Source organism: Empidonax traillii, unplaced genomic scaffold, assembly GCF_003031625.1.
Source record: "Empidonax traillii isolate 1590-97213 ecotype Southwest subspecies unplaced genomic scaffold, ASM303162v1 scaffold12:size2584012, whole genome shotgun sequence".
Classification (NCBI taxonomy): domain Eukaryota; kingdom Metazoa; phylum Chordata; class Aves; order Passeriformes; family Tyrannidae; genus Empidonax; species Empidonax traillii.
The window spans coordinates 2,426,075-2,447,349 of record NW_020955205.1 but is presented as its reverse complement, the minus strand read 5'-3'; the positions used below and the strand labels follow the sequence as shown (position 1 = coordinate 2,447,349).

Sequence of the window (21,275 nt, the reverse complement as noted above, 5' to 3'; positions counted from 1 at the left end):
AGCTTCACGTGTTTCTGAGTTAACTGTGTTCATTTTCCCTCTAATTGCTAGAGTGTGACTCAGTGTTGACCTACTGGGGTTTTATGCTTTCAACTCTAGCTTCTAGGCTCCTATGTGTGAGCATGGTTTCTTTTTTTAGGTAACTGAAAGTACTGATATTTGGATTTAGAAGGTGGATCAAATTACTAGATAGGATGAAATGATGTCAAGTGAAATGTGTAGATGTAAAAAGTCAGGATTCATTGTGATTTATCCATCGCCTTTGTAAGTGTGGCTCTTGAGTGGCTAGATCAGCCTTAGTGGCCCTCCTGTCCTGGTGTCAACCACAGCACTTGTCCCCAGCTCTCCTGTTCCTTCAGTAAGACCCTGCAGCCAAGCCCAGGGGAACCTCCATGTTCCCATGCCCCTCAGATGATGGTGTGTTATGTCTGGGAACATAAGCTGAACTGAAAAGGTGGAGTTTGATTGTGTTCTGAGCCTCTGGCCATGATAGCTGGAGTCATTGTAGGAGGGGGTGAAGCTGTGTCTGCCTTCATCCCCCGCTCACATGTGAAATCCACATTCCCTCGTGGTGGATAAACTGTTGAGTGCCTGTAAATTTTCCTGTGAGTCTGTGTTTCCATCTCCCAGCATCCACGACAGACAAGTCATCCAAGATCACCATGTGTCTCTTGACCACGTCCTTCCCGATCTTCAGTCTTGGGCTCCACAGCTCCCTGTGCTAGCTGGAAGGATGGGAAGGAAGGAGCACCCAGGCAACAGCAGGTAAAGTGGGACCAAGAAATCAGCTCCAATTTACATTCCCTCTCTGCCTCCATACCTTCCACAGGCATCACCCTCTACTTGTCTCATTTCTGAGCCCAGAGGCTGCAAACAGCTCAGCACTCAAAAGCATTTCTGTAGGTAATACAGGTGCTTCCCTTCACCCAAGGCTGTATTTTCTTTAAGAGGCACCAAGTGAACCAAAGCTTTAAAACAACATGTGATGAAAATAGCAACACCTAAATGTTTGATAGTTTTATTTTTAGATAGATGCCCTTCTTTTCCTCTCTGCTACTGCAGATGTATTGAAGGAAAGGACCTCAGACAACAGCCTGATATGCTCTCCTTCTGCTACAGAATTCATTTGGGAGGCAGTTCTTGGTTCATTTGCTGAGGTTTGGCAGTTCCTGACAAAACAAGGTAAGTGCACCCAAAAGGATTGAAAAAAGGGGCAGAGGAAATCAGGGAATCTGGGAAATGCCATTTCAGTGCATTACTGGAAAATCAGGGGCGCAGCTACAGTCAGGAAGTGTGTTACATGTGCCCTGCCAGATGCACCCGAGCCTGGCACCCTTCTGTTGGCAGCAGATTCTTGAAAGTTTATTCTCAGTTGGGTTTCTTGTGACCAAAGCAAGGAAAAGGTAGATTTGTCCCAGATCATCCACTCTCCAGTCTCAGCCAAAGAGAGAGAGAAGCATAAGGCAAGTTCTTCATTGAAGGAGTAATTTCTGGGAGAAAAAAATCAATATGGAGCAATGTTGGGCCATTTTACTTACAAGCTCACTTAACTCTTACCATGTTTTTGGAACAAGTCCTTCTTCCTCACATGAGTTAATTTGAATTTACTCTTCCGAAACTGGTAGGTTCTCCTTATTTTCCACTTAGAGGTTTTCCATGATCTACAGAACCTGCCAGATTATTTCCTACTCCACATTTCAGTGCAGAGCTCATGGTGCTGTTGAGGGGATACACCTGCAGTGGAACAGAACATACCAAGGGACAGACAAGGAAACTGAGATTCAACAATGCAGTTTTGGTTCTCTTTCCCTAGTTTTTGGAAGTAGCTTCTTATACAGGCAGGAGAGATCCTGAAGGTATTGGGTGGCCATTCCTTCCCAGAGAAGAAAGGAGCTTCCCAAAGGACAGGTTATCATGGTCTCTGGCAGTTATGATGCCTTTCATGTGGACAAAGTGAATAGCGTGATCTCTTGAACTGATCTGATACAGGAATTGCCTTTTTTCTGAAATGCTGAGGATTGCTTCCATTAGCTGAGGATCACTTCTGGAACACAAGGGACTGGCAGTCAACCTCCTGTGAGCACAACAGGATCATGCACAAGATACAAGGAGATACCAGGCTCAGGACTAGTGAGGAGGTCTGGAATCATTAAATCCAGGTGCTGCTGTCACAAATGGCCTTTATCCATCATGCTTTGCACATGGAGACACCTATGGCTGTGCTCTCCTCTATCCTAATGCTGGCAACCATCCTGCTTTCAACAGGAGGTTGGACTGGGTCCCTCCTAACCAGTACTGCTGAGATTCTGCTACCAGAATATGCTCAAAAGAGTGTACATGTTCTCAGTGATTCTGAACAGCAAACAGGGAGTTCCAAAACTCTGTCCCTCAAATATCCCTGCTCCCTGTCCAAATAGCAAATAAGGACATTGGCTCAGCTTGGCTGGTTCCAAAATTTATAAAACCAAAGACTTATGGCAGGTCTAGACAATAAAGGAAAGGTGGTAAAACAGTTCATTTGAAAATGTCATGTGGTTCAGATTCAGTTCTTCCAGGCCTCCCCTTCAGGTGGATGGCTCACAAATGAAACCAGAAGCATAGTTTTAAACAAAAGAGGTGAGTGAAGTGATCCACTGCCAAGACAATAAACCCAAGATTATTCAAATTTAAAAGGAGGTGAGCAGCACTGACCTGCACTCAGACACACTGGCCCTCTGCAGAGAGCTGTGGCACCTCTGGAAAGTGGAGGCAGGAGCAGGTCTGGTGTCTGCAGACCAGGACTTTATATTATTAATTGTGAGAAATTATTGATTGCACAGCCTCTTCATGTTGTCCCAGAATTCTCTATCACAGATTATTTCAAGGACTGTTTTGCCATTTTTACTAATCACTTGAAATTAGGTCTGTGACATCATGTGGCAGTGAAGAGAAAAACATCATCAAACAAATGAGAATCCTTGAAGCACTTGAAGTTGCTTCTTATCTTCACAGTTTGGATAACCTTTTGCTTAACAGGCAACAATTTCAAATATATTGGTCATATCACCTCCTCAAAGAGATAGAAGACACCCTTTGAAATTACAGAGCAGACTTCATGCACAGGAGAAGAGCTGATGTGGTGTCACACAGTAATGAAGAGCCAATGTCTCTTTGATAAAACTGTCTTCGCGGAGTTGAATTTTCTTTCAACAGTGTCAAGAATAGTTGAAGAGACAGACGTGTTACTAAGTGGTAAAAATAAACAGATGGAAGAGATAAGTGAGAGATTTCAGCTGTGACTTTCCAAAATGTTTCTGCAAAGAATAATGTCCTCATTTCCATTGCCCACCAAAGATGAAAAATAGGAGATATTTTACCCATGGACTGCATGGTCACAGACCCTCGGCAGCAATGGGGTACCCACTGTAACGCTGGACCCTTGTACCTACCTACCCACAGAGTGCGTGAGATGGAACAGTTTGGGGGCCCAGAGAGGTGTGCTGGTCCTAACCTGCTGCTCTTCCAGACTCAAAGTGACCATCGTGGAGAGCACTGATGCCTGACCATGTGTGTGCACTGCCTGCCTTTGTTCCAACTGGGTACTGTGGCCTAGTGTTGAGACCCCAGCCTTTATATCCTCCCTCTTTTCTCACTCTTCCTTCCACAGAGGTTTTGTCTCACCCCTTCCCACTATGGAGGATGCAGCAATTTGGCCAGGACTGTGCCACCACCCTGCCCAACCAGGGGAAGGACAAAGGACAGGCAGGATGGAGATACACTCACAGTAAGAAGATCCTCACTTCAGAAAAGACATTGAGGTGCTGGAGTGTGTCCAGAGAAGGGAAGGTAGCTGGGGAAGGGTCTGAAGCACAAGTGTGATGAAGACCAGGTGAGGGAACTAGAGTGTCTCAGCCTGGAGAAAAGGAGGCTCAGGGTGGACCTTCTTGCTCTCTGCAACTCCCTGATAGGAGGGGGGAGCGAGGTGGGGGTCAGGCTCTGCTCCCAGGGAACAAGGGACAGGATGAGAGGAAACGGCCTCAGGTTGTGTCAGGGGAGGTTTAGGTTGGATATTAGGGAAAAGATCTTCATGGAAAGAGTGCTCACGCATTGGAACAGGCTGCCCAGGGCAGTGGTGGAGTCACAATCCCTAAAAGTGTTCAAAAAACATGTAGATGTGGCACTTGGGGATGTGGGTTAGTGCTGGCCTTGGTAGTGCTCTGTTAATGGTTGGACTCAGATTTTAGAGGGCTTTTCCAACCTTAATGATTCTGTGATTCTCTGATTCCCTGAGGTGTTTCGTCCCCTGGGCTGCACTGGTTGGAACATCAGCTCCTGCAGATGTGACCACTGAAAAAAGTGGCAGCATTGTGAGTGTGGAGGCCTTGGCATCTGGGGTCCTCAGCACCGCAAGACATGATAGAAAGTCCTCTTTTCTGTGAAGCTGATGGACCAGGGGTGTTGCTCCCAGACCTGGCTCCTGCCCAGCCCCAGACGTTACTGGAAGAGCAGAGGGCACCATCTGCTGTGTCACTGCAGCCATCGCCTGCCTGCCTTCCTTATTCTTCTGTGTCACTTAATATCAATTATAAAATATTAAATCAGATAAATACCTTTGACCTTTCTGGATTATAAGAAAAGACATTGTTCTGCCTCCTAAAATGCCATTGTTTTCACTAGAAAATGCTAATGGGATAATGTAAAGGTTATTTCAGCCTCCTCCCTAGTCTGGAGATGTGGCAAAACAATCACAATGCCCTTTGTTTATGCCTTTTTAATGACTGCTTTTATCTCTGGGTATCTGAGGCCTCTGCATCTTTTCGTGTGCTCATCTAGGGAGTCCTTGGGCTGCTTTTTGGGGGAAACATCTCAGGGAATGTAAATGTGGTTGTATATTAGGAGTCTGGAGGAGAGCTGGGGTGGTGGAGGAGAACTGCTTAGAAAACCCTTCAGCTCACCCCTGCCATTTGTTGGGAGACTGATGGGATGAGAGAAGGATTTTTTTTATCTGCTTGGCCATGGACCTCCTGGTCCAGCCAAGGAAACGGACCTCAGAGCTGAAACTGCTCTCTCATCAGAGATGCTCATTATCATGGTTGCAATGTGGAAGAACATCAAAAGATGACTCTGCCAAAATTTGGCCAGATTGAGATTTGCCAGTGCCTCGTCTGAGCTTGGGCAAGTCCAAAACTTCTGGATGTTGCCTCTCTGAAAGGAGGAGGACCACATTCCATCCAAATGGACCTTGAACGCTTCCAGGGATGGGGCAGCCAGAGCTGCTCTGAACAGCCTGTGCCAGGACCTCACCACCCTCATAGGGAAGAATTCTTCTAAGCATAGTTTGATTTGTGTTAATAGATCGAGTAATGGGAGAGGAAGAAAGAGTTCCAGGAGAGCAGAGGGCACGTTAGCTGGGACAGTAGGATTACATCTTTCATGGCGGGTGAAGAGAGGAAGAGAAGATTGTCACTGCCTGTGGAATACAAAAGCATTTAGCCAAGAGCAGGGCAGAACAGGCTGGTGCATCCATGGCATTCGGTGGAGATACAAATTACACACCCCATTACTGAAAGTTGTAATTTTCTTTTTTTTGAAGTTATTTTGCAGGTGTCCCTGGAGGGTGATGCCTGAGAGGTCAGAGACAGCACAGAGCAGCTGCTTTAGGAGACCAGCGTCCTTGTTACTGATGGGGGTTTCTCATGCACGTTGGCTATGCAAATTTAGACAGCAGGGTTGGGTTTTTCACCTAGTTTGAGACCATCTGAATCTTCCCAGAGTAGGGTATTTCACAGTGTGACGTGCACACAACTCGTCATCCCAGGTAGGGCAGTGATCCCAGCCACGTCTGCAGGACAGGATTTGAGTGTGGGGCTGGGCTTGGCATGCGCCCTGTGAGTCTAGTTTGGATGGTCACTTTGGTACTATGTGAAAGGTACAGAGGGAAAAGAATTCAGAGGATGTTTGCTTTTCCTATACAAGTGGCATTTGAGTAATATTTTTTTCTGGAGAGCTCCCAGTCAAAGGTGGTGTAGGATGAAGAGTGGAGGTTCAGCAAGGGACCTTGTCTTCCCCCCCCCAACAGTTTCAGCTGGTCTAATGAGATTCATGTGCTCTCTGTACAGTCCTTGCCAGTTCAATCCTCATACCACTGCCACTGATAAACTGATACCCCCACTCATTGTGCTGTTCTCCAAAGTCCTACTACTGCTGAGTTTTTCTCATCCTTTCACTTTTTGTATGTCTTTCAAAGAAGTCCGCATGGCATCTGGGAAAATCAGAAATTTAATTACTAAGACACCATTTCCAGTCTGGGAATTGCCTTTCCCAGTGCACTGCTGGAGCCACTGGATGCTCTCACAAGACTGCTGTGACCCACAGCAGTCCTGTGTGCCCACCTGCACACCCCCATCACATTGGCATCCCTGATGGAGCTCCCCAGGACACTGGCTGTCCCCAGGCTCCCTCTCCTGCAAGCCAGGGAGTCACTTGCCCCAGCCTGGTGACCAAAATCACAAGAAGCAGCAAAGTGATGCAGAGCTGTAACCATGGACCAAGCTCCAGGTGCCTGGGGCAGCACTCTGGGCAGAGAGTAGTAGCCTCAGCATTGGTTTGCATTTTGGTGAATCAAAATCGCAGACTCATCTGTTGAAAAGGCTGTGAAAGCTCATCTTATTCCAGCCCCTGCCATGGGCAGGCACACCTTCCACTACACCAGGTTGCTCCAAGCCCTGTTCAACCTGGCCTTGAACACTTCCAGGGATGGGGCAGCCACAGCTTCTCTGGGCAACTGTACTAGTGCCTAAATTTTGCATACACAAGTATCTTCAGCTCTTTTGTGCTGTAGCCCTTAAGTGAAGCATCTGGTGCTTGTAAAATGGTAATGTCAAAGCTAATCACTTTGCATCAAAGGTGAGATGTCACCTGGAGGGTCCAGCCTTGGTGCTGATTTGGGACAGTCCTGCAGAGGATGCAATGGAGAACATGAAAAAAACATGTTGAAAAGTGCAGTCAGTCTGGGGGGAAAAACAGCAGGATCTTGGGCAGAAAAGATTTATTGAAAGCATAAGATGGATCCTTCTAAGTGTTCTGCACACTGTGTCTGTCAGGCTTTGGAGCTCCTTGGGTGACAGATACCTATCACTTTATGAGACAAAGCATGTCCCTACTTAATGCTCTTCCCTTTAACATCAGCCCAGCCAGCCCATCTCAATTTTTTCAGCAGGACATTTGGAAACACTTCACAGACCCCCAGCACAGCAGCAAACTCCAGCAGTTTCCTTCAGGACACTTCAGTGGCTGGATCAAAAGGACTGTCTGTGATACACACAGTCCCTGTGTCATTGGCTCTTCCTGAGAAGCTCTTCCTGAAGTCCTTGTGTGATGCACATCCTTTTCTAGGAGTGTGACACACAGCAAGAGGAAATGACCTTAGGTCACACCAAGAGAGGTGTGGAGTGGATATTAGGAAAGATTTCTTCCCTGAACGTTCTAGGACATAGTGAGATGTTCCAGGAGAAGCTGAGACATGCTACCACCCAGACAGGCCAATTCCTTTATTACCTGTTTCCTTCCTACCCCAAAGCTGTAGGTTATGATTTTATTCTGTCTATCTCATTGTAATTTTACTCTTTGGCTTCATCAATGAGCCCTACTCAGCCCTTTCACATGAAGAGGTTTTATCATCCACAATGCAGTAAGGCTGCTTATTCATTCCTGGCTCCTCTCCACTATTTTCCCTCCCAGGAAATGCTGCTGCTTCCCAGTGCTGCAATGAGAGTGCTGAGCACGTTTCTATGCTGAGCTGCTGTGAGTCAAGACAAGTTCAACCTTTGGATAATTGTTTCTTGAAGGCCAGTGACATTTGTTTGTCCTGTAGATAAACATTTTTCATGAAACATCAGAGCCACCACAGCCCATCATTTAGTGTCCTGAGTGACAGCCCAGTGTAACTGAGGGCCTGTGGATATCTAACAGGATAAAAAAGGACACAAAAATGCTCTAATGTCCACAGTTAATGGGATCAACAGAGGCCCACAATGGAAAACTTCATTTTCAGATGACTTTTGACTGTGCTATTACAGTACTTTTTCAGCACAGTCCTTTGTGGTTTTAAGGCATAAAAAGAATTTTCTCCTTAACAAATTGTAAAATTGTTTGGGGTTTTTTTTGTTTCTTTTTGTTTGTTTGTTTGTTTTGTTTTTTTTCTTGAAAGGCCCATTTGTCACATCCCCTTATAGTTTCCTATCTTTCTTCCTCTTTCTTTCAAAACTTGGTTTGCACAAAAAGCATTCAGCATCCTGCACCTCTTAAGAGACCCTGTGCCCTGATAGGGTTTGGATCAACCTGGTCTAGTGGAAGGTGTCCCTGCCCGTGGCAGGGAATTGGAACAAGATGGTCTTTAAGGTCCCTTCCAACACAAACCCCGCTGTGATTCCATGACTCTATGATACACAGTGTTATTTTGTTCCTTTCTCCACACCCCAGTCATCTCTACCAAAAAGCCATCAGATGAGATAGTCTCTACTGTTAAACCATAAAAACATGGCCTTTTGGTGCCACAACCCTCCCAAGTTTTGTTGACTTGTAGCCCAAATTTGCCTGTTTCCAAGGAGATGGGATTTGGGAGCCAGTCATTGACAGACCCTGCAGTTCCTGTCAGATTGGAGGCCAGTTCAGCTTTCTCAGTCTTCTAGTACAGGAAAAGCCTCTGGGACACACAGATACACCACCAGTTGTCTTGATTAAAGCCAGGTCTGAATTGAAGGACAAAGCAAGGTGAGATATCGTGTGTGGATTCCCAAGGTCCTTCTCCCTCTAGGGATAAAAAACAAAAGTTCTGGAGAAGAAGGGAAAGAAAGTCTGTGGCACACATTTGCTCAGGGGGGATGCACTGGGGCACCACACAGGAGATACTGGCTCCTGATGCAGATGCATTAGTATGACAGGGTAGGGAGCCCCCGGTGGTCTAGGGGAAAAGACACTGCACTGTCACTGCAGAGACCCAGGTTCCATTCCCGGTCGGGGCCCCTCCCCAGGCAGATGGAGCTCGTTAGCCCTGTAAGGCAATCCATCTACGTCCTGAGGACCTCGCTGCCACTGTCCAAGCTTGCTTGGCCCCGGCAGATGAACCTCAGGATTAAAGGGTGGGCTCAGTTCCGCGCACACTGTGTCTCACCTAAAAAATCCAATGCGCAGGCTGGAAGGTGGAAAGACCTTCCCCGGTTCTTCGTTCGCGAAGAGACTGGCCATTAGTATGACAGGGTGGAGATCAAACGCAGAGGATTTTTTTGCCTCACCTGGGGGATTCCTAGGAATTCACAATGTTTGGAGAGCAAAAAGACAAATCCTTTGGCTGCTAGCTATCCTCTTGTCCCTAGTTATAAACAAAAGCCTCTGCCCCAGATTGGGCAGGGTTTAAAATCTGGTCCTGCTCCTCAGCGCAGGCTGTGGGATCTTTATCCCTCAACATGTGCCACCCTGCCTGGGGCTGGACCCACCCCACTGCAGATTAAATTGCTCAGATGCCTCACAGTCCACTGGAGACCTTTCCAGACCTTTCCACTGTGCTCCAGGAACGATCAGCAGAAGTCCCCTGAGCACCTGGGAAAGTGCCTGAGGTGATTTCAACAGCCAGGAGCAGAACAAGGGTGCTTGGGTATGAATGGGCCAGGGCAGAAATGGCGTGGTCAGTAAGGGGGCTGTGCACCAGAAGCCCTCATTTCTGACCTATTTTATCCTTACTCTAGCACTGGAATTAGCTCCTGTACATAATTTCAGTTTTACATCTTGTTTTGGGGCTACATTGCCCTTAATCCTTGTTTGACACCTGGAAATATATCCATACATTCTCCTAAATGCCTCTACTGCTCTGGAAGATAAATTTGCACGCAGAGCAATTTCACCTACTTCTTTCCTACCTTACCTTCAGACATGATCGTGTTGGCTGCCTGTCCCTCCTCTTGGGATAAACATCTCGCTCACCCCTCAGATATGACTGCACCACACACCGACCTTGGCCACCACCTAAGTCCTATATCCCTCTTTTTGTGAGCGTGCAAAGCACTCTCTCAAGCTTTCCTGGGGAGGCTTTTAAAGATACAACTGCACTGATATTACTTGGAGGGTGCTACCTGCAATTTGAGACAGAGAATGCTCATGGAATTAACTCTTCTTGCAGTTTTCTCAAGCTTTGTTTAAACTTTCTAGCAAAGTTTAGGGGAGCTTCCAGTAGCAACATGGCATATGTGGCTCAATGCCACTGGTCTCCCAGCCCCAGCAGTTCTTCCTCTGGCTGGATCCCACCTGGGAACCAAAAGTCTTTACTTTTACCCACACAGCCATTTGTGGGACTATGTCTAAGCTGAACTTGAATCCTGGGGTCAATTTTGGGCCCCTCACGACAAGAAAGACATTGAGGGGCTGGAGCAAGTCCAGAGAAGGCACTTCAGCTGGGGAAGGGGCTGGAGCAGAAGTGTGATGAGGAGCAGCTGAGGGAGCTGGGGGGGCTCAGCCTGGAGAAAAGGAGACCCAGGGGGGACCTTCTCACTCTCTGCAGTTCCCTGACAAGAGGGTGGAGCCAGGTGGGGATCGGGCTCTGCTCCCAGGGAACAAGGGACAGGATGAGAGGAAATAGCCTCATGTTACATCACAGGAGGTTTAGGTTGGATATTAGGGAAAAGATCTTCATGGAAAGAGTGCTCACGCATTGGAACAGGCTGCCCAGGGCAGTGGTGGAGTCACCATCCCTGAAGGGATTTAAAAGATTTGTAGATGTGGCACTTGGGTGTGTGATTTAGTGGTGAACACCACAGTGCTGTGTTAATGGTTGAACTCAAAGGTTGTAGAGGGCTTTTCCAGCCTAAACGATTATATGATTCTATGATGAGGGATGATTCAAAGTTTGATTTCATCCCTGAAGAGGTTTACAAGCCTGGATCATTAATCTCCAGTTCACAGAATTGTCCCACAGCCACCACATGGGGCAACTGGAGGCACAAAGGCAAGAACAGCTCAAGGCAGCCTTGTCACCCAGCGAAATGCATGGCGAAACCATAGTGTCATGGCAAAACCCTGACCACTGCAGGCCCGAGGCTGCAGCCACATGAAACATTGCCTCAGCAGGAGAGCATCTTTCCCATAGCCTGGAGCATGAGAGAGAGTCGGTTTGGAGGCAGCTGGAAAAGAAGAAGGGGGCTGTGAACCCTGATCCTGTTCAGCAGTGGGAACCCTGCTCATGTTCAGCAATCATGTAGAGACTCACAAGCGTCACCACTACTTGGGCAAAGCAACGCAGAGCCTAGGGGCGCAGAGGATTGCGCAAAGGGTCCTTGCTTGCCCAGACCTTGGAGCGTGTCCATACTGCACCAGAGCCTGCAGTTCTCATGAGTGAAGAAAATTGGCTGGCTGGAAGTTATTTTCCTAGTTTTCCAGTCGAGCAGTAGAACAGGTTTGGTATTGCACTAGTGATATGGGCAGTGTGCATCCTTGGCATTTCAGCAGCGTTTGATTGCAACCTCCCTGCAAGAAATCAGCCTATCTCATCACGTTTCCAACTGGGAATCCAACAAATTCCAAAAGGTGGGATTTAGAAGCATAGCACGGCATGAAACAGTTCTTCTCCAGTAGGATTTTGCCACATTAGTGTTCCTGTTCCCAGACTTGCTGGGATACATGGCTTTGTTGGATTTGACTCAGGAATTTAAGGTCAGGACTCCATGGTTGCAAGAGGGTACCAAGACCACTACAAGCTGTCTTGAGCATGAATTTGGAGTAGAGGCAAGTTTTCACATGTTCATGGTAGATCAGTACAGAGGGATCTTCATTGAAGAGGTTCATCGACTCATCCATATTTGTGTCAATAAGGAAAAAGAGGGAGAAAGATCAGTTTGGGGCAATGCAGAGGGCATGCCCTGGGAGTGAGGGAGACCAAACAGCCAAAGCGATAGGTGTAAAAAGTTTTAAATGTATATAGAAGACATCTGTGTAATTACCCTGATTTAAGTTACATGACTTTTTTGTGTGTGTAGATAATGCCGAAGGCTACGCTGTTATGTTAGAGGAATGTTTGTGTCCGGGAATTCATTCTCATCCTGCCAATAGTAAACCTTACCCGGAGTTTCTGAAACATTAATTATAGTTTTGTAACACACAAGTTTTGCAACTAGCTCAAGGTAGTTCCCTCTAACACTGACCTCTGACAGAAACGAGTCACTAATGTGAGAACTGACAGTTGCCTGGGTACGAGCACTCGAGACTTTATGATGTTTGTATTGTAAATAATATGGGTCTCGCTGTCCTTGCCAGCCCGCCTGCCTACAGGCACCCTCCGACAGAGCCAGCACCTGGGAAGAACCATTTTCCTCCAGCCAAAAAGCAAGCACCAACAACCCCAAGCAGGTTAAAAATTAAAAGTGAAGGTCTCAGATGCAGCTGGACATTGAGAGTATTTCATCCAGGGGTTTCCCTCTCTGAGGTGTCACCAGGACACAGGGGGTCCCACTGACACTGCTCCCGCTTCAGGAGGCCACTGTGGACATCAATTCCTTAGACCCATGGCTTTTGTCCTTTCCACATCAAAGCACAGGATCACACAATGCTTTAGATTAGAAGGGACCTTAAAACGCACCCCTCTGGCCACCTTCCTCTAGACTGGGTTGCTCCAAGCCCCATCCAGCCTGGCCTGGAACAATTCCAGTGATGGAGGTTCCACAACATTTACAAAACAAGCCTAAAGGGACAAATTTAAACTTAAAAAAAAAAAAAAAAAAAAAAAAAAAAAAAAAAAAAAAAAAAAAAAAAAAAAAAAAAAAAAAAAAGGGAAGATTTTTTATTTCCAGATTTGTCAAGTCACCACATTCGACTAAAAATAAGAAAAGGAATTGATTTTTAGATGATGCAGAAGGATATAGACTCTCCTCAGTGCATCTTGCATCTCTGCTGTCTTAAGGAAGGGACCCCAGCCACTCCAGGGCTGCCTTGGCCATCTGGGATGGAGCTAAATTTCCACTAGAATTATATTTCTTAATTAGCACAATCCTTCAAATTACCACAGCTTTCCTGCAAGCCACAACCTCTTCAGGATTGTGACAGCTCTTAGTAATTGTGTAACAAATGTCAGCTGTCTTACTAGATACAACTTAGAGCTTTTCAGAGGGTGTGCTAAAATTACAGGTTAACAGTTGTGATATTGAAAATGTTTCCTTTTTATGACTCCCTTTGTGCTTTTGCTGTTTTGGAGAAAGTGGCTATCGCCTCCAAAAGGAGAAGGGTGATGACACTGATTCAGAAATCAAAGATGTGAAGCTACATGTGTCAGTTAGGAAAAAGAATTTTTTTGCCCATGGGATTGATGACAAGTAAAAAAAAAAATAATATTTAACTAGATGAGAAATAAATGCAGTGTGAGCAATGCTGTACACCCCGTACCAGGGGTAGGTGGTTAAAATGCCAGGACACAGGAAAGAAAACCTCAAGAAATACTGTTTATTTATTACGATGGGAAGGTGACACCTGGATACAAAATGCTTCAAAGCCTCACAGAGTAGTTGAGGTTGGAAGAGACCTTCTGAGGTCGTTTGGTCCAGCCTCAAGCAGGCCTACCTAAAGCTGGTTGCTCAGAAAAATCCAGACTGCTTTTGAACGTCTCCAAGGATGAAAGTTCCACAGCCTTCCTGGCAACCTGTGCCAGTGCTTGGTCACCCTTGCAGAGGAAAAGTGTTTTCTCATATGTATCAGTGAGTGGGCTTCAGTCCTGGCCCTGGGTACCACTGGGAAGAGCCTGGCTCCATCCTTTCTGCAGCCTCCCTGCAGGTTCTTATAGACATGGATAAGCCCCTTTTGAGCCATGCCCAGGATGAACAGTCCAAGCTCGCTCAGCCTTTATTCATACAAGAAGTGCCTCAACCCCTTCATCATCAGCACCTCTATCATCCTCATGGCTCTTTGCTGGACTCAGTATATTCATGTCTCTCCCCAAAAGGGGACACAGTTGGAGGATAAACATTATCTGTCTCATCCCCCAAGCTTGTCATAGAATCATAGAATGTTTTGGGTTGAAAGGGAACTCAAAGCTCATCTCATTCCACCCCTTGCTATGAGCAGGGACACCTTCCACTAGACCAGGTTGCTCCAAGCCTTGTCCAACCTGGCCTTTGACACTCCAGGGTTGGAGCAGCCATAGCTTCTATTTGAAACCTGTGCCAGGGCCTCACCACCCTCACAGCGAAGAATTGCTGTGTAACCTCTAATCTAAATCTACCGTTTCAGTAATTTCGATGCAGAAGGCATCAGCTTATCAGGGATGGAAGCCCTTTGTAACCCTCACTGACTGATCCCAGACATCTCCCTGTCCGTGCTGTGTTTGGAAACGGCCCCAGGGTTTACTGGCTCCGTCACCTCCGCAGGGATCGGGGTGAGGCTGGAGCTTCCCATATCCTCGCCCTGGGACACGGGTCAATCAGTTTAACTGCGGGCAAACCGCACCAGGGACACAACGACGAAGCAGTTAAAGACAGCGAGCGGTGACTGAGCTGTTCTCTGGGCAAGTTTTAGGTAAGGAAACCTCAGAGAAGCGGGAGCGCGGGGCCCGGCGGCCTGAGGGGGCGGCGGGCCGGGCCCGGGGGCTCCTCTCTCAGGAGCCTCCTTGAGGCGGGGGTGGCGGTGGAGGAGGGCTCGGGGGCAGCAGGGCCATGTAGCCGGGGCGGGAAGGGAAGGGAAGGCGGGGCGGTTCTGCCGTGCCCAGCCCGCCCCGCTCCGCCCCCGGCCCCGCCCGCCGCCGCCATGTTGCGGCCGTTGGTGCCCGGTACGGGGTGAGGCCGTGCGGGCCTGGCGGGCCCGGAGGAGCCGCCTGCGTGGGTGAGTCCTGCCCGCCCGCCCGGGCCTGGCCGCACCGGGACCGCCCCTCCCGCTGCCCTCCGCCCTCGCTCCCTCCCGCCGGCCCCGCGGCCGGGCGGTGCTGCCGCCCCGCGGGCAGGGCGGGCGGCCCCGCCGCCGGCGCACCGAGCCCTGCGCGCCTACACTGGCTCTTCCGGCCCGCGGGGCCGCCGCCTCCCCCCGTCCCCGGCTCGGCTGCGGTACCCTCGGCGGCCCGGCCCGGCGGCGCCGGCACAAACTAAGTTGGGCGGGCGGCCCACGTGCGGCGTGGCTGGGCCGGGCCGGGCTGGGCTGTCAGCGCGGGGGGCGGCGGGGCTGAGCCTTTGTCTCGGGTGGGAATGGCGTGGGCCGGGGCCGGTGCGGGGGTGCCACGGGCCGGGCGAGATCCCCTCGGCCCCACTCACACCGAGAGCCGCACCGGCTTCCTAAAACTTTCACGGGTGTTACAGCCCCGGGTTTCTCCTGCCACTGAGCCACCCCTCCGGTTTAACCCTCGGCCCGCTGCGGCTGCCCCGTGCCTATCCTCTCCCCGCAGCCCTGACAGCCCCTGCGCGGCCCCTGCCCCCTCCCCGCGCTCCCCGACTCCTGCTATCCCTGCCTTCCCAAGGGATTCCCGCGGCAGGCAGTCCCTGCATCCCTTCCCGGAGACATCAGCCCCGTGTGAGCAGTCCTTGGCAATGTTTTTCCTTGTACACTGCTGTTTTGGAGAATTATCAATACTTATGAGTGATAATGTTCATGATAAATAATCCCCCAGAGCAGGGGGGTTGGAGCTAGTCTTCAAGGTCCTTTCCAACCCCAGCTGTTCTGTGATTACTTTCCTTGGTGTAATTGGGTTTTCATGCTTTCCTACTAGGTGGCATTCTCAAACCTCCTCCCTGAACAGTATGGTACACACTGGTTTGGGAGCTGTAGAGCATCTGCTTCCAATCTCCAAAAGTCCCTGGGAATAGCACCGCTAGCTAAAGGTTTGTATGGGGCGACTGTGGGATGTGGGTCCTGTGGTGCCTCTCCCTGACTTGGAAGCTTATCGATGACACAAGGCCCTGGGGTTTCACATCTTTCCCCAGGGTTTTTGTGGATGGCTTGGAACCTTTTAGGTTTCCTTAGCTGTGGAGAAAGGTGCTATAGTGAGGTTGGGTTTGCACATTGAGATAAATGCATTCTACTCCATAAGTCTTTCTTAGCTCATTTTATTCACCTCTCCTACTGCTTTGCCAATCTCAACCTCCATGTTTTCATTAGATTCCAAGCTTGGTTCCTTTGCACAAGAAGGGTGGAATAAGGATGAAGGACTTTACTTTCAGCTTTCCTCACAAGCTAGTTTACATAATTTCCTTCAATATTCTTTTTCTGTTTGTTGTCTGTGAACAGAGATAAATGTTGTTAAGTAAAATTTTAAATTTATGTCACTTAAAAATCACTTCTATTGATAATGTATATTTTCTAAAATCTGGATCAAATTTTGCTTTATTTTGAGAAATTGTAGCTTTGTGTATGACAAGTTTAAGATGTGATTTTGTGGAGAAATACTTGAGTAGAGACTTGTGCTCTCATGGTGGCCAAGAGAGTAAATTGGCCTTTTACAGAACTCAAAGATGTACACAAATCTTCTGAAAATGTAAGGTTTCTTCCAAGAAAAGGATATTTTGGGATGCTGCAGATACCTGGGATTTATTTTGTCTCAGATTTTAAAACACCCTTGCCTGAAGAGGTGGAGAGGTGTTCCAGAGTGGAAAGGGGAAAGTCAGGAGTGATTGGCAGGCTCATTTTTCTCTGTATAAAACTTGAGCATGCCAGGTTAAGGATGAAGTGCCTTCCTTGCTGAAGGATTTGTGTGCCAGAAATTTTGGGAGCTGCATGGTGCAGAGCTCTCTCCCAGCTGGCACAAGATTTCCCACCCAAAGGAAGGGGAAGTTTCAGGTCCATGTCTTTGCCAGCTGCAGTAATCTGTGATGTTCCCAAAGTCCTTATCGAGTGCTGGGGATGTGAAGCGTGTGGATAATCTGGGCTTCCAGGGATGTCACACCCAGCTGCGCTTCCTTGAGGGATGTGATTGTAAATTCTTGCACAGCCCTCTGTGGACATTCATATTTGTGGTTTAATTTAGGAAAGTGTTCAAGCTCAGCTACAGCAAGCCACTCTTAAGCCAAGTAAATCTCCGCGGAGTGTTTTGCAGTAGATTAACTAAAGCAGCACCTCTGGAACTTGTCTGGAGGCATGGCTGAGCTAAGGCTCAAAGACCACTGTGTCCTTGTGCTCCAGGCTGAAGTGATTTCTCCTGGCTGGGGAGTTGTTCCCCTTTCCAGCAGCCTGGCCAGAAGAGTTGAGCTTTGTTTGGTTTGAATGTGATGCTTGATGAACTTTTAAACCCAGCTGTAAATAATGAGAGCATTATTAAAATCAGGGACCTTTTGGGAAGGCATCAGACGGCTTCTCTCTCTTCCTCTGTCTTGTCCCATGGTCCTCCTCTCTGCCTGCACCTCTGCTCCCAGCTCTTCCCACTTCTCCTGGAATCCTGCCACCCTGTCTGTCTCCCTCTCTTGCCGCCAGCTTTGGCAGCTGTTGCAGCCTAAGTCAAGTGAGCGTGGCAGAACTTACCTTGCCTGTGGGTGCTCCTTGCCAAGCAGGAACTGGTGCCCTGATAGTTTTGTTGACACTCCTCAGGGTTTTTTTTTCCCCTCCCGTGTGTAGAGCATACATCAATGCACATACATTTGGGCTTTAAATGGAAAACATATCAAATGAGTGGGAAGTCTCTATATTGCACCAACTTGAAAATGTTTTGATTTAACAGCGGAAAACCAGTATCCCTGACATTAGTGAACACAAATGTTCAAATTACTATGTTGTCAATTTTCACTATGCATGTAATCAGAGCTGATTATTGCTGTTGTAGGTCACAGTTTTGAGTGTCCAAGTCCCAGCTTCCCTTCTGGAGGGCTTAGGAAGAGATTGCTGGCTGGGAACACCATTTTATGATGATCTGGATATAGTCCTTTATTCTGTCTTTGGGCAGTTTTACCTTACATGGTTACCTAATTAAAGACTGCCCCTGTTTCAAATAACCCTTGTTGGACCTACAGTATTGAAATACTTACTGAGGACTTCTATTATTTAAATTGCTCAGGGTAGGGAGTCGTCTCACTTTTCAGGCCTGTTTCTCTCAGGGTACCTGTTTGCTCCTACCTTTCTTCCTTGAAGGATGACTGAGTTCTTCAGATGTGAGAATCTGAAGCAATTAGTTCTACAGAAACTCCAACCAAACTACAAAAACCCATGTACTAATGTAATTCAGAACCTTTTCTGTTGAGGCTCATGACAACAGCTGGTTTTGGAGAAGTGATGCACCTGACAGATTGAAAAGATGTCCCTTGCATGAGCTTGGTGTCATGTAAAAAGTCATGCTTGTACCAGCTCTGCTGTTGGGGATCCTGGGAGAAGGGGATGCTGTCTCCTGCTATTCTGCTTGGGAGCAGCTCTGCCCATAACTGGCCTCTTGGTAGCTGTGGTTTTTGTCACAGATGTTGATGCAAATGAGTCTTACAAAGTTTGTCCATGGGGGAAATGTACCTTACAAAATATTTTTTGTGCTTTTGATCGTAGCTTTCATCATGGGGGACATGAAAACCCCCGACTTTGATGACCTTTTGGCTGCTTTTGATATCCCCGACCCGACTAGCCTGGATGCCAAGGAGACCATCCCGTCAGCTGGGGAGGAGAGTGAAAATCACTTGAAGTCATCAGGAATGTGCATCGATGAGAATGTGTCCTTGTCCCACTCTCTGCCTCCCTCTGATGCGCCTGTTGTGAGTGTGATCGTGAAGAACACGAGTCGCCAGGAGTCCTTTGAGGCAGAAAAGGAGGGGAATCACCTCGGAACCAGTCTGTTACACAACGGGTTTCGTGGGCCTGATCTGCCAGCAGAGGCTCATGCTTTAATCCATAATTATGGCAAGTTTGAGTCAACTTTTATTAATGGTGACAGCTCCAGAGGTTACTCTGATAAACTAGACCAGTCCAAGTCAGAGCCTTTGCCAACCTTTAGTCAGTTTAGCCCTATTTCCAGCCCTGAACCAGAGGACACGTTCAGAGAAAACAGTATTGGGGATAAACCCAAACATGCCCAAACTCCCTATTTTCCTCCGCCTTCAGTGTATATACCAACAGGAGCTTCAGTCCTAGATCATCTTAGGAAGGTGCCAGAGCCTGAATTAAGCATGTTTGATCAGTACTGTAAAAAGGAACAGAAGATGGAAATCCACTGCCAGCCAGAGAATAGGCTGGAAATGAACAGAAGAGAGCAGGACAAGGCAGCAGAGCGGTTTATGGAGTCAAGCAAGGACTTGGTAGATAGCAACAGCTTTCTTGGAGAAGGCTTGGTGTTTGGAGACCTCCCTCGGAGTAATTTAGGAGACAGTAAGGGGTCTGTGCATGAGCTGAATGTGTCTTCATCAGTCCCGCCTCGACAGAGGTTAAAACCAACTCATTCCAAGTTGTCATCCTGCGTGGCAGCATTAGTAGCTCTTCAGGCCAAAAAGGTTGCGTGTATTCCAAAAGGCGATCAGCCAAATCTTGCCAAGGAACCTGGTCCTTTTAAAGACGGGATGAAGGGAAGTCCAAAAATGCCCAAGTCACCAAAGAGTCCCCGAAGCCCCTTGGAGGTGGTCAGGAAGACCAGCAAGCAGCCTGAGAGTCCTCGTAGTGTATGCAGTGACAGCAGTGGGAAAGGCTCCCCTTCCATGGCAGCTGTCTCTCCGCCAGCAATTCCCAAAGTTAGAATAAAGACTATCAAGACATCCTCTGGTGAAATTAAAAGGACTGTAACTAGAATTTTGCCAGAAAATGATGAGTTGGGGAAATCTTCAGAGGAGTCACCTGCGGAAACCTCCTCTGCTGAAGAGTTTATCAAATCTTTCCCATCCCCTGATGCCAGTGCAGCTATGGAAAGTGAGGCTGGCAGGAATTCAACCAAAAATGGGGCTGCTGTGGCTATCCAGCTGTCAAATGAAACAAGTCCTTACTCAGACAGTATAAGGATGGATATTGCAAACAACACTTGTACCGTGTCCTTATCTCCACTGCCAAACTGTGGCAGCGGTGCCATAAAAGTGGGTGTCAAGAGGCAGCAGCAGGGTATGGTGACGCAGCCATCCAACGCCACCACCTCCTCCGGCCTTCTTCCCAAAGCCGTGCACTTGGCAAATCTCAACTTGGTCCCCCACAGTGTTGCTGCTTCTGTTACGGCGAAGTCGTCAGCGCAGAGGCGGAACCAGCCTCAGGTGACACAGATGTCGGTGCCACTGGTGCACCAAGTCAAGAAAGCTGCTCCTGTTGTCATGGAGGCATTCCAGAAGGTGCTGCACAGTGCCAACCCAGTGCCCATATATACTCCAAACCTCAGCCCTCCGCCCGACACCAGTATTAATTTACCTGCCTCTGGATATTGTTGCCTGGAATGTGGGGACTCGTTTGCCTTAGAGAAAAGCCTGACTCAACACTATAGTAGGCGAAGTGTTCACATTGAAGTCATGTGCACACAGTGTTCAACTATGCTCCTTTTTTTTAATAAGTGTAGCTTACTTAAACATGCACGAGATCACAAGAGCAAAGGATTTATCATGCAGTGTTCTCAGCTGCTCATGAAACCAATTTCCATAGACCAAATGTTTTCACTTTCTCCTACAAGGTCTTCAGCCTCTCTGGCTCCTCAGACTTTGCACTCATCCTCTCCTCCACCCAAGTCCAGTGCTGCTTCAGAAGGAGGGGTGGGGATTTCTGCGAACGCTCAGCCAGCCTTGCCTCTCTACAAGGACCCACAGAGGCTAATCCGTCATGGACTTAAGTGTTTGGAGTGTAACAAGCAGGAGCAGGATTATGCTGCTTTAGCAGCTCATTACCAGAGAACCTTAGAAGATAATGAGAGACTGGTAAGTCATCATTTTAATGTTGTTAGTTAAATCTCTCTGAGTTTAAAAAGATTGTCCTCAAGGGGAAAAAAATAGGCATGGTGGTGGCAAATGAGTCACTTTGCCTAAAAAAGTGCTCGTGGGGAGGATTTGTGGGGTATGCATGGGATGCACATGAGCCCAGACGTGTGCGCATGAAGAGATGTTTAGTGTTGCTTGCTTGCCCTCTTTTTACCCTTTGTTAGTAAAAAGAGTGTAGTAAGGAGACTGTGGAGATCCTTGAGTATCAAAGGAAGCTGCTGGAGATCAGAGATCTTCTGGATGAGGTGTGCATTAGTGCTGTAGGGGAGGATCAGCAAAGCATTATCTGAAACAGCTTTTTGTGCTCTAAGCGTGGCTGGAGGAGATCTGACACAGTTTAATGTTGCCTTTCCTGGAACTTGTGCCAGAACCTTCTGTGTAATGCTTTGCACATCGGGTGCTGTTGCTACAGCATGATCAGGTATTGGGATGGGCCTG

At 48.0% G+C, this 21,275-nt stretch overlaps 2 protein-coding genes across 4 annotated transcripts in view; both read left to right on the top strand.

Moving 5' to 3' along the window:
* The window catches only part of LOC114060361 (mucosa-associated lymphoid tissue lymphoma translocation protein 1-like), a 31,464-nt gene extending 23,429 nt beyond the window's left edge, over positions 1-8,035 (top strand). Inside the window, exons 14-15 of the transcript XR_003571874.1 lie at positions 631-765; positions 7,720-8,035. The gene's annotated coding sequence lies outside the window, so the exon portion shown is untranslated. The remainder of the gene's footprint in view (positions 1-630; positions 766-7,719) is intronic.
* A 6,314-nt stretch (positions 8,036-14,349) lies between these two features.
* The window catches only part of ZNF592 (zinc finger protein 592), a 37,070-nt gene continuing 30,144 nt past the window's right edge, over positions 14,350-21,275 (top strand). The window contains exons 1-3 of one of the 3 annotated variants that reach the window (XM_027889786.1): positions 14,350-14,526; positions 15,704-15,815; positions 18,454-20,777. In XM_027889786.1, coding sequence (XP_027745587.1) covers positions 18,462-20,777 — 2,316 coding nt within the window. In that variant the 5' untranslated portion in view covers positions 14,350-14,526; positions 15,704-15,815; positions 18,454-18,461. Of the gene's footprint in view, positions 14,527-14,744; positions 14,830-15,222; positions 15,508-15,703; positions 15,816-18,453; positions 20,778-21,275 lie in introns of those variants that run through there. The other 2 variants (XM_027889768.1, XM_027889777.1) reach the window with 2 other exon arrangements.